Here is a 12902-nt window from a genome sequence, read left to right as displayed (position 1 = left end):
GAGGCAGACCCAGGCTCTGGAGACTTGGGCCAAAGACCCAGCAGGCGTGAATCAGACAGCAGAGCCTACGAGACAGGTGCAGCTCCTTTAAGCAAGGAATTGTAGGGCCCCTGTGATATAACTTTCATATTTGGCAGATGCTTCTACCCTGAAGTCAAAGTACTGAGTGCAGGAAGAGGTATTTTCCATATGTATATACAGTACATCGAAGCATACGTTTTATCAAATGTCATATATCGGGGACTCAAAACTCTGACCTTGGCACTATTAACACCTTGCACTACCATTTCGGTAACAGAACAAATGACCTGTATGCCCCCCCTCCTCTTGAAGTCATTGTGTGAGGATTATAATCCAGCCTGTCCAATCCTCTGCGTCCATCAGCCCCCACCTCAGTGAATCACACTCTGGAGTGTTAGTTAGTTCCATCACACAAGAGCAAGGGACAAACTTTTTTTTATGCTGAATTTTACACAGGAACCGTACAAGGGATTTGTAAGGGGGTGTCATGCACAGCCACATACAAATATCGAGCAGCAATTTTATAAGCTAAAACTTTAATGTTTCTTGAAGAACATCTCAAGAGATAATAGAAAAAATCAAAGAAAAAAAAATGACACAAAAGCTTCATGAACTGCCTACTAGTCCTGGTAATTATTCTGAGGAGACTGAGGTAGTTTTAAATGTCGCCACTTAATGTGGTTCACTTATAAATTGTTAATAGCTCTGATGACTTTGCAATCAAAATTAAACTTTACGGACAGAGAATAGTCAAAATGCAAAAGATAAAATATATATTTGCAGTTAGACAACAACTAACATTTAATGGCTTCCTCCCTCCTTCCTTGTCATCCCAAACACGCATCAAAGTAAACCTGGAATAAGGAAACAGAACAGAGAGCAGTACTTGGCTGAACAAGGTTGGCATTTTCTGTCATTATGGACTACAGGGAAACACAAGGTCACATTTTTCTGAAGGAGGAGAAGTAAAAAGGAGAATTTGGGTGATGCTCACGGAAGGCCACTTCAGTTAGATGAATATATGTGACATGAAGCTGTTCAGTCAACTACCCATGACTTCCGTGAATCACCATTCAGGACAACTCTTCAAGGAAACTTGAATGTACATGGTTGTACACGGCAGAACACAGCAATGCACTAACAGGATGCTGCCAAAACACTTTTCTTCAGAAACAATTTTCTGGTGTTTTGGGGTGGGGCTGTTATCAGCGGCGGTGACATTAAATGTGTCTGAGTACAATTGGAACTGACCTAACCAGACTATCTGCAACACTAATGGACGTCTGTACTTGGCCTGTCATCATATGACACACTAAGCCCACTTGAGGTTTTTGAGTTCAGGAAATAATCAACTTCCAAACTATCAACATTACATGACAAACATAAGAAATTAACACAATGTATGATGAAACAATAACTGAGGAGACAAATTAAAATAACTAATAAATAAATTAAAGTTAATTACACTAAAAAACAAGACTTATGGGTTAAAGGGGATCAGAATGACTCCCAAGTCTGGATGTGTTGAGGGTATCTGTAGTAGTGTTTTTGTGTCCTTAGAGGGAGCTAAAGGATTCTTTTCTGTTCCAGTATGTTCCATTATGTTCCGAGTCCATGACTTGAAGACAGCTTTGCATGAAACTCTCCAAGGTTGTACATTAACACTTTGAAGGAAAAAAGTAGCGAAACTGGTACTAAATTATAATCAAAATATGAAAAGAATTACTTACAGTTACTTGACTAAACATCTGGAATTATCAGCAGAATGTAGTACTTGACCATAAATAAAGCTCAAAACTTAAAAAAATTATTGATCAAATCTTTTGCCTACATTTCAAAATGACTCACCAAACCAACTTCTGGATCTTTCTTTTACAATGCATATGCTTCTGCTGCCCTCTGGTGGCCATAAGGGGGGAAAAGGACTCACAGTATTCCAGCACTGTATGCTCAAGTTCGTGCTTGAATAGTGCATGTTCTTGGAACAGAGAAATGTTCGATGTGATAAAAGTGTCATCCCTTGCTGAAGTTGTCTCTCAAGCTCTAACACACTTGAGGTGACCAGGAGGCCACCAACAAACGTCCCAGGCCATCCATGACCAAAGAGAGGGAAAGACACGGGGATGAGAGAAGGAGGAGGGAGAAGGAGAGGATTAGTAAAACCCTGAATTACTTTTAATTTACTCTTAATTTGAATTTACATATAAAATAAGACATCTTTGGTACAACCAGAAAAGTTTAGCTTATCTATATCATATAGTCTTCTGAAAACCCTCACGTGATGATGTAAAGACACTGTATATTAGGCGTGCCTCTTGAGGAAGTACCTCATTCTCAGGTGAATGTTGGTTCATGTCAGTTTAACCATCAGCTGTGAAGTCACGTGTCTCTCCCTGTTCATTTAGACACCCGCCTGGTCTTGCCTGGCTGAAATAACTGCCCAGAGGCCTCAACAAGATGGATGCCTATTCCTAACAAACAGACTCTTGATAACACTCTGGCCATCTGAGGACATATCAGAGTGGGCCACTCTTCTCAGCCTGGGGCTAAACCCCACTCTGGGGACAGCATCTGTCCTGGCCAGGAAGTAGTTGACCACGCCGTCTACTAGCACATGGTCCTCAACATAGACATATATACATGTGTATATATGTCTATGGTCCTCAAACCCGGGCAGCGGTCTGTGGTGTCTGCTGACGGGACAGACACCCGCCCTCCCCGTGCTCCAGCGTGAAGTAGAAGCGGTTCCCGTCCGGTTCCCGTCCGTTTTAGTTTTATTTATGGCATTCTTCTCTCCCTTACAGTGATTTCCATTTTAATCGCATTTTTTTTCATTTTTATCTGTGCTGTGACTAAACCTGACTGAATTGAATTGGACCTGATTGAGCCCTGAATGACTAGCTGGTTGATTAGTTCTCTGGCTCTGACCTGTGACCAGTCTTCAGTGATCATTTATTAAAAACTCACCACATCCAGCTCTGGCACAGACTCAATGATCTCCACAAACTTCTCTATGCTGGTTCATGAAGTAAAAGTCGTCGTCCACCCACAGGAAGTACTTGGCTGTGACCTGAGAGACGGGCAGTAAAACCAGCCCTGGACAAAGATGAGTTTTTGATGAAGTTCCTATCAAACCACTCACCCAAAGAAATGCGCGATTTAAATCTAAAAACGCAGGAGGGATATCAACAGACTGTAGCCTACCTTAGCTGGGGGCATGATGTACTGGTCAACGTTGCGACCCCCCACCCATTCTGTCCTCTGGCCGTCATCTGCAACAATGATTCGGATGTCTGGGTATCTTACCTTGATGGTTTTGATCAACAACCTCAGCTCTCTGTATCCTAAGAACGTCTCAGTGACGAAGGTCACTTGAGAATTATTGTCTGGTTTGAGAGAGAGAAAACACAACACACACACATCATACACGGTATCATACTATACCTATATCATATGAGCACATAATTTATTGTAAAGTATCATGCGTGAGACTACCTTCACCCAGATCATATAAAACAGGAAGCACAGGCCTCTTGATTGTGACTGGTAAGACGACCTCATAGTCCTCAAAGTTAAAATTTGTATTGTGTTTTTATTATGTTTATCACTGCTGTAGTTGCACATTTGTAATATATCCTCCAATAATCCGAGAAGATATTTTAATATAGTTTTTTTGCTGGGACCAAAGTATGCAACATAGACACAGTTGTGCAACTAGTTGTGTGTAATTAAAGTCATTTTTAAGGCTTCTGTTCTGTGGTTCCTGGTACAGGTATTTAAACATTTACCTTTACACACAGTGAGGTGGTTCATAGTCCATATGTTTGTAGTTCGTAGTTCCATCCCTATTTCAAAAACACTTAGTAAACCACAAAATGGAACACTTGAGTGTTGCACATGGACATCTCAATAAGTACATTCATGTTTTTGCCCATTCACACCCAGACTTACCCAGATCTCCTGTTTCTAAGAGGTACACCACGCTGGAGTAGGTCACCTGTGCCAGAAGCTCATTAAGGTTGTGCACACTGGTGGTGGCAATACTGAGCATGCTCTGGTTCTGCCCCCCCCCCCACTTCCTGTCCCTGCGGAACCCTCTCCACGACCATCACACCATGGGACGCACGGAGAGACACCTGTCCAATAGCAAAGTGGACACACCCAGAGACAACTGTCAACTCTGTTGGAGCAGATAAGACAAACAGGCTGTCATGGACCACCAGGGCCAAAAATCACAGATGTACAAGAGCCTATGCATTTACAGTCCCTGAGAAGTCACAACTTTATCATGCCTCTTATTGAGATGTTTTGGCACAAACCTTGTAACCCTGCCTTCAATGAGCATTCACAGCCAACCCTGAAATGATTATTTTTTTTATTATTATTATTATTATTATTATTATTATTAATCATTCATTAACCAGCCTTTCATTTTACAATGTTTGGTTTATTTAATCTAAAAGGGTTAACACCTCTCACAGTAAAATTATGTTCGATGGAGATTGTTTACAAATTGAAATGATCCCATCATCTAAAAACCAGTGAACACAAATAATCAGACCTCGGCTCACCCTGGTCCCGTTCAGCTCCACAGACCATGAGGGGTCAACAAATTCAGAAAATACATGGACTATCATGTTACACGCTGCGCGTCGGGGACCTGTTCGTCCCATCGGGATTTATTTTTCGATAATGACCGCAGGACTATATATTATCCCTTACTTAACATACCAGCCACCACCACCAGAAAACATTTTATTATCCTGTAATACATTTACAAAGGAGTGTCTTCAAGCCACCATTCATCAGTGGCATCTGATCTGAATACAAAAGTAACATGCATTAAACCAATGTGCAATTGTATGGAAGCCTGTGGGAAAGGCAAACTATCTTGGAAGAGGCTAATAGTTAAGCCTTTACTCTGAAACTTATATTGCCCAAACCAAAGCAAACTTTGATGAATATTTGTCAAAGTTCTGTTTTTAGAGTAGGCGCAACAAAAAAACTATTTTGGACGAGATGTGGTTTACTACAAAAAAAAAGTACGTTCCAGAAGATGTAGAAATCACTCACTCAAGGAGCTGTGATGCTCCACCTGTCAAATTCATGCCGATCCCTCCCTAACAATGGATATCAACTTAAAGTTTAAAGAATGTTGGCACATTTAAGGAATAATGATTTCGGGCATCGAAGTTCTCATTTTTTTATTGACGCAAAGTTTTGTTTAACTTGCCCTTTCTTTGGTTGGCATTCAGGATCTATGATGAAATTTGGCTCATATCCCTACTGCTCTCATCTTATGATGATGTATATCCCCCTTAAGGATGTTAATGTAGGAGCCCCACCAACACACACACACACACACACACACACAAGTGATAGCTGAATAAAGACCCAAAAGATGACAACAAAAGCAAGTTTATAATTTAGAAAAAAAAAGATTTAATAATTGCATTGCAATAATGGTAATAAAAATGTAAATATGATGTTCCAATCTGTACTTCCTTAATTACTCTTTCCATATCCAAGTGTAAATGAATGGCCAAGCAAGCTGAAGCAAATGGAGTGTATTAATAACCTACTACAAACACCGGAATGACCTGCCATGCATTAGTAAACTTGGACATGCAAAACCTTTGTCACAGTCATCTATCCAATTTAGTCCTTTTTTGAATGGTCTTTTCATGAATTGTGTTTTCTGGGACATAACAAGATGAAGCACAGCGACAATACACACCTCACACCCATCCTATTTAGGCCCCAGATTTGGCCAACAATCAAGATCTCGAATGAAATGGTGATGGTTCAAATAACTGCAAGCTTTTAGGCGCAGGTGTCTGATAGTGGTTTAATGTCAAAAGTAACTCGACGATTTGTGGCATCTCACAGCTTGAGTTGTGGGTTTAGCAGAAAGGCAAAGATGGTAGCCTCTTCAGGATCCTGGTGGGGGCTCCAATGCCTTGTCCGTCTGCTCTGGGCTGCAGAAGACGTCGGGCAGTCGCTTGGCGTACTCCACCAGCTCGTACGACTCCCTGATGTCCGTCAGGCCGAACCAGAACACGGTCCAGCTGCCGTTGACAAAGCTGCCGTCACAGTGCTTGAAGTACCTGACGATGTTGAGGGAAAGACACAAAAAAGATGGGACGAGAAAAGATAAAGAAGAGAGAGTGAGTATGTACAGCAAGGAATAAAAACATCTGCCCTGGTGTAAAAAATTACACACCTGGGTCTTAAAGAAACTCTTGTGTTCTCCAGGTCCCCATTTATCCTTACAACAAAACATTTTCTCCCAGGAACTCTTCGTCAACCAGAGTATTTGGTATTGCATTTTTCTTACAATTGCAAGTTTTCTACAGGTTTACAAACCTACACGTACATGATGGAAAGTGCTCTACAACATTTTGATGTGAATAAAACCACAAACTCATAGTTTGCCTTTCTTGCGTAAATCTTGTTAATAGTACAATGTGCACAACCCAGGGCTAGACAGTCAGTACCCTTCATCTTAGCTCAGTATCACCCCCTACTCTTACAACCCATGGTGCTGCCTACAGTATGGGCCACCCACTCACCAGGGGTTGATGCGGTTGGTGGCCCGGGACCGCCAGAAGAGCTTGCCCAGGTCTTGGCGGATGCACTCCCACAGGATTTGGCTGGTGCCCTGGCCCTGCTTGCTACTGCTCACCACAAACTTGTCCAGGTAGAGCGTGCCACTGCTCACACTCTCCGTGGTGATGATGGCAGCAGCGCTGTACCTGACAGAGAAGCAGTACGTGGGTTAAATAGCCCGGAAAAAACAAAGACGTCCACTTTGAAGACTCAACAGGTGGTGGTGACGGTAATTGCGGTACAGGTAGGGCTTGCTTTACCTTCACATAATTAACTATCAAGAAAAATAACTCATATTTTGAGTGTACTGGGTTCCGTCCACTTGAGTCGAAAAAAAATAAATCCTTTTAACACAGTTTAATTTCACAATATAGTTAAGGAGCGGAGCGGAAGAGATGTGATGGGAGACGGAGTTTCCATTTACCAGGATATGATTATGGAGAAAGGTACCTTGAAAGGTTACAGTAATTGTGTTCGCTGTTGTATGACACAACCACCCAGGCATTAACAAGTTACTTAATTATGTTGATGTGTAAGATAGTGAAAGGACAGGTCATGCTCAGAGCTCAGGCTTACCCCTCAGACAGGTAGATGGAGTGCAAGCGACCTTTCAGTGACGCTATGTAATCCTCCTTCAGAGTCTTCCCAAATGACTTGTTGATGAGGATGAGGAGGCGGTTCAGGTCGATGTCATCCAGGCTGCTGTACCTGAGTCACAGAGAAACCAAACGTTTGCTTCATGTCCTTCATCTCATTATGACAAAGCATTTCCCAAAATGAATCAATAAATATTTTTCTGGCACAGCATGATCTGCATCACATTTTCTTTGAATGTGTACTGTGCAATTGTTTTTATTTTTGGGCAGGATATACACCCACACAAACACACAAACACACACACACACACACACACACACACACACACACACACACACACACACACACACACACACACACACACACTCACACACACACACGACGGTTCACCATATCAGATTGTCATACTCACTTGTGAATGGGATCTCCATTTTTAAACAGTGTTCCAGAGCCTGGAATGAGGCAAAAGCACATTAGACACAGGGGAGTAATACAAACATGTCTAGGCAACTGATTGGCTCACATCTGGCTTTCTGGATCCAACCACATTTCAGCCACATTATTGGCTTTCATAGAGAACATCATAAGAGGGCCATACAATGCATTATTATTATTATTATACACGGTCAACCTTATTCATCTGACACAACATAACAAACCAAGGTGTGGGCATTGAGAGCTTGAGTGTCAACTCACCCCCTGCGGAATTTAACAATCATATTATATCTACGTGAATTAGAAGGTTAAAGCAACGGAACATTCAGCCTCTTGTTTCACATACTTCTCAAATCTGGCTTTGAATTTAGCTAAATAAACTCTACAGCTAATCAACTTTGCAAAAGAAAGGAAAGCATGTCTGCTGTCACACACACACACACACACACACACACACACACACACACACACACTACATACAGGCTACATAGCACAGCAAATCTACGTGTTCAAGAGTTCAGGTGTATCGTAAAAGGTCTACAGAAGGTCATAACCCATGCTTAAGGGCTTGTAATTCTGCTGCTATAGGCTCAACCAATGGTAAGTTAAGGCATGCAGTGATGGGCAACGATCAGAATGATCAGATCAGATCTGAAGTATGATGCTAACCAGCAGGTCTCTCAGGTTTTCTAGTCCTCTTCCAGGCCTTTTATGTATACATCCAGGATGTTATTTGATCACATGGGAACTCCCGTGGGTCAACCGGTTCAAGTTTTGGGAGCCGATGCTATTTTTTGAGCCTGCTGCATAGGGGGGATTTTTGTCCTGTGAAACACACACCAGCAGTGATCCTGAGAGTGGGTTATGAGATCATGTGACCGTGTGCTATTACACATAACATATGCCACGACCCTCGCCTCTCTAGTGAGAAGTGGGCTAAAAATGTGGTCTGTGTGTAATGTGGAGGTGCTTGGTGTGTTGGCTAAGGTGATGTGTGGATGTGTGTGTGTATGCATAGAAGTAAGTGTGTGTGTGTGTGTCTCATGCTTTTGGCTGAAGAGTTTGGTCAGTCAGAGTTAACTAGCAGAGGGGATATGTGTCTGTGTGTGTGTGTGTGTGCGTGCGTGCGTGTCTGTCTGTCTGTCTGTCTGTCTGTCTGTCTGTCTGTCTGTCTGTCTGTCTGTCTTACCCTTGTGGCTGAAAAGCTCGGTCAGGAGTGTGCTGGCAGAGGTGACCACAGCAGAAGACTCGCTGGGCAGTTGGTTCAGGAGCTGTGCAATGGCACACACCTGCCGACGTTCGACTGCCGTCAGCCAAGCTGCCTCCGACAAAGCCGGCAAGTCGCCCGGCAACGACACCGAATCCAAAACCTAAGGGGGCAGAGGGGAGTGGTTTATTTAATGTATTTTAATTTCCTGTATACCACACAGAAGTATAAATACTCACGCAAACACACACACGGCTCTAAACAAACAGATAGAAAGACACATAAAAGAGAAGAGGACAGAAAAGGGGCTGAGGGTTATTACGTCCCAATGTTGCCATTGGACTCTTTGAGGTACATCATACAGTTCAGTTAGTGGTGGGAAAAAAATGTATTGAAAGATTAGTTAATCATGAGGAGAAACTGAGAAAAACAGGAGAAGGAGAGAAAGAGAGTGAGTGAGTGAGTGAGAGAGAGAGAGGGCGAGAGATCATTAAGTAATAAATGTGTCTGGTATTAATTTAGTGTGTAACTACTTGTAACTGGTACCCACTGGTATTGGCAGGGCAACGCTACTCCAGATGTGGAGTATAAATTTAGACCAGACTGGGTTGTAGGTCAGCGTCTGATGTGAGGAGCTGCGTGCAGGCTGGGCCACTGACATGCGCGCGCTCGCTCGCTCGCTCACTCACTCACACACACAGACACACACTCACACACACACAAAACCCTTCACAAACATTTGCACTTCCAAAATATTATTCTTTCTCTATCTCTCTCTGAACACGCAAACCTAAAATATTTTGAAACTCTCACTGACACACATGTTCAGGTTCTTGCACACAAGTTCACACTCACAGACACAATATCACCTAATTATCATACCTTGTGGGTGGGAAACCAGTATGACACATTTATCTGTGTTGCCATTCACCCTCCAGCAAAACCGAAGTAACAATTAAAATTAAAAAAAAATACACAGACTCAAACAAAAGCATTTACATCCTGCCCTTAAACACACACACACACACACACACACACACATTGTAGCTGTGACCTATACCTGCACACACTAAGAGATTTCACAGACTTCATAGATACACACTCCTGGTTTACCTTGTGTTTCTGGGAGCGGAGGCCTCCTCTGTTGTTTAGGAACATGACCTTAAAAGGCTGCAGCGCTCGCGCCACTGCCGCGGTAACATCCACAGAGTGCAGAACCACCGAGCGGCCCGACGGATCGCGGCCCACCGGACACACCAGCGGGATGGTGCCGCAGTCCAGGCTCCACTGTAGCAGGTCCATATCCACAGTGATGGAGGAGGGGCTGACACTGAGTCAAAACAAACAGGGAGCAAACAGTTCCAATTTCTAGATGGATTTTGGTTTCAAATAAAGGACATTTGAACTAATATAGCATGTAAATGCCTAACTAGCCTAACCGATTTCAGTGTCTTGTTCATCAATTGTAATGCTTAACTTATTTTTGTGTCCAAACAGTTTTGTATATAACTGCAACATATGCTATTATTTGGGCCTCTACTGACAGGCATTAGGAGCCCTGCTTTGCTGATGGTGATACACTTTCTAGAGGAATTCAGTTGGTTTATTTACAGGGAAGCTTGCAAGTATTGCCTTATTGTATATATGCAAGATTGAGCCAAAATGGCTCAGTTTTCATCTGTAGTCCCCAGCCAGCAATAGGTACAATAGGTTCTCTAAGAATAAAAGCATAACCTTAAAAGTTAAAAGCCTCATCACATGTGCCTGTTTCTCATGATCTCTAGACTCTGGAAGGGACTTGTGCCAGGTCAGGGCCAAGTGTGCACCAGTCAGCAGCTACAGGTGCTACAAGGCAGAGCTGACACTAAAATGCAGAGCAAGACTAAGATCACCTGGTAGAGATTATGATGGTGATTTTTGGCAGTGCAATGTAATTTAGGCTTATATGCAACCATTGTGTTTGAGGGACTTGGTGAGAGGTGTTTTAACTGAGGGAAAGTGTGTGTGTGTGTGTGTGTGTGAGTGTTTGTATACATACTAGGTTGATGGGGACACGCTATGTTACCTGTACACTTGTTGCTGTACCTTTGTGTTGACAGATGGTGTGTGTGTGCGCTGTATCATTACAAGGGTGTGTATATCACACACATGCTGTAGTTACCTGCTGCCCTGAGGCGGCTCCTGCACCTGAATCAGGGCCTCGGCGCTGAAGAAGGGCATGACACTGGCAGTGTTGTGCTGCAGCACCTCGGTCAGCAACTGGCAACGGCGCACCAGCTCCGCCCTGGGCTCATCTCCATCCGCCAAGCTGCCTGACAGGAGCCCCATTACCACCACTGGCTTCATGTCCATCCGCTGCAGGAAGGAGAGCCCGAAGGCCAGGCTCTGCAGCATCTCACGGTTCTCGAATACAGACTCATCAACCTGCCCAGAACATGATGGAGGGTGAAGGCATATGCCTGTGTTATTCTTGGCTGAAAATGGACAGATTGGCCCAATGAATTTACAACATTTGGACTCTTCAACTCTTCAAAGAAGGCTATGGTGTGACATGACAAAGTGACTTGTGTAAGTGCCTTATCACATTATGTTTTACTCTGATATTGTCAGTGTGTTCTGCTGACCCTGAGACCTACACCAAAATAAAGTCTCCCCCTCGTATTCCTGAACATCTACAACTGTATTCCCCTTTGCTTCTTAAATGCCACTTTAAGGCCAATATAACCCAGGAGGCAAGTGTCGCTCGACAGCAAAAGGGCGTAGAAGAGGCAAAATGTGTCAGCTTGTTGCGTGGATCTAAAAATTTGGAAAGGGCGCAGACGTTCTGCGGTTTTGCAGCTCACTCTGAATGGATGAGTAGATTCGATGGATGTTTCACACTGTTGATATGGATACGGCCATCTGGCTAATTTAGTTAATGTAGCAGTGCCAGCTGTTAAGTTCATATTTGATGAAACGCTGAGTTACATAACGGTCGGGGAGATATAATTTCTGCGTTAATGATAGGATCAGAAAAGTTTTAAGAGACCAAATGTGCCGGCCAGGATTTTACTGCACGGCTTTCGTGGTCAACACGACTTGAACTAGCTAGTTAACTGATGTTAGTAAATTAGCTAGCTTGGTAGCCGAGTTGTCATAACAAATACACGTTCTGTTCTGAGATAGTTTGCCAGACTATGAAAGCCCACAGGTATTGCTTTGTCACCAGAAAACTTTTCATTTTTGTCGTGTAACACTGCCCTGTCAAATCCAACCACTTATCATGGTGGTCATGAACATGGTCTCCCATTCATTCCCACTAACTGGCCAAAACTCACCTCCAAAACAGCAAATGCAGGCACTTGGGAAAGATTTGCTCTCTGGAACTGTGTGAGCCAGTAGCGAGCTTCTCTGGGATCTCCGCCTATTTCATTAAGAAATGCTTTGACGTCCCGGTAAATAAATGTGCGATTTGACACACTGTGACGGTCGGACAGTGGGAGAGAACTGGGTATTTCTTGTTGAACCAAAGCCGGGGTTTTGTTGCCCCGTCCAGCGGCGCTGGTGGCCATCACTCTGCGCTGAAGTTTCAGGAATCTCTGCTGGCGGTTATTTTGCTGGCTCAGTGGTGAGGGTTTAGACAAAAGCTGGCCAGCCATGACCATGGCTCTGCAGCTACACGTACCAGCATTAACTTTGGCCATGTTTAATCTTGATGTTAGAAACTTTAGTAACATCCAAGAGGGCACCAGTAACCGAGAACTACTTCGACAGCAACGAACACGCTGAAAGGGACAGCAACGAACACCCTGCACGTGCCCAGTCAGCTCGCCCTATAGCCGTGTCGTCATCATGCTACCGGCAAAGTCTGTCACGTATCACAGGTCCATGCCCAGCGATATTTTGGTGTGAGGCAAGCATCCGACTGAACAATTCAAAGCCAATGGGAAGTCCCTCCTGGATTTTGCGATCTCGTGATTTTGTATTTTATAATACACTACCACACCTAAATGATAGACAACAACGATTGAACCAAATCTATCAACACATTTTA

General features: G+C 43.4%; 2 protein-coding genes across 2 annotated transcripts; both read right to left on the bottom strand.

Moving 5' to 3' along the window:
- Positions 1-2900: 2900 nt before the first annotated feature.
- Positions 2901-4072, bottom strand: LOC105912831 (beta-1,4 N-acetylgalactosaminyltransferase 2-like). The gene is given in 6 exon segments (XM_031571399.1): positions 2901-3043; positions 3045-3108; positions 3111-3117; positions 3226-3407; positions 3517-3600; positions 3973-4072. Coding segments are annotated over 6 exon segments (504 nt in total). The 3' UTR covers positions 2901-2976.
- A 1431-nt stretch (positions 4073-5503) lies between these two features.
- nags (N-acetylglutamate synthase) lies at positions 5504-12638 on the bottom strand. The gene is made up of 8 exons (XM_012841869.2): positions 12187-12638; positions 11031-11293; positions 9983-10199; positions 8852-9032; positions 7640-7679; positions 7207-7338; positions 6594-6776; positions 5504-6128 (listed from the first exon to the last, which is right to left on the bottom strand). The coding sequence occupies exons 1-8, from the start codon at positions 12583-12585 to the stop codon at positions 5954-5956; spliced, it is 1590 nt and encodes a 529-aa protein (XP_012697323.2). The 5' UTR covers positions 12586-12638; the 3' UTR covers positions 5504-5953.
- Between the last annotated feature and the right edge of the window lie 264 nt (positions 12639-12902).

The sequence above is a fragment of the Clupea harengus genome, chromosome 1, assembly GCF_900700415.2.
Source record: "Clupea harengus chromosome 1, Ch_v2.0.2, whole genome shotgun sequence".
NCBI classification, from domain to species: domain Eukaryota; kingdom Metazoa; phylum Chordata; class Actinopteri; order Clupeiformes; family Clupeidae; genus Clupea; species Clupea harengus.
Note: the sequence above shows the minus strand (reverse complement) of the source record. Positions and strands in the feature narration are given on the sequence as shown.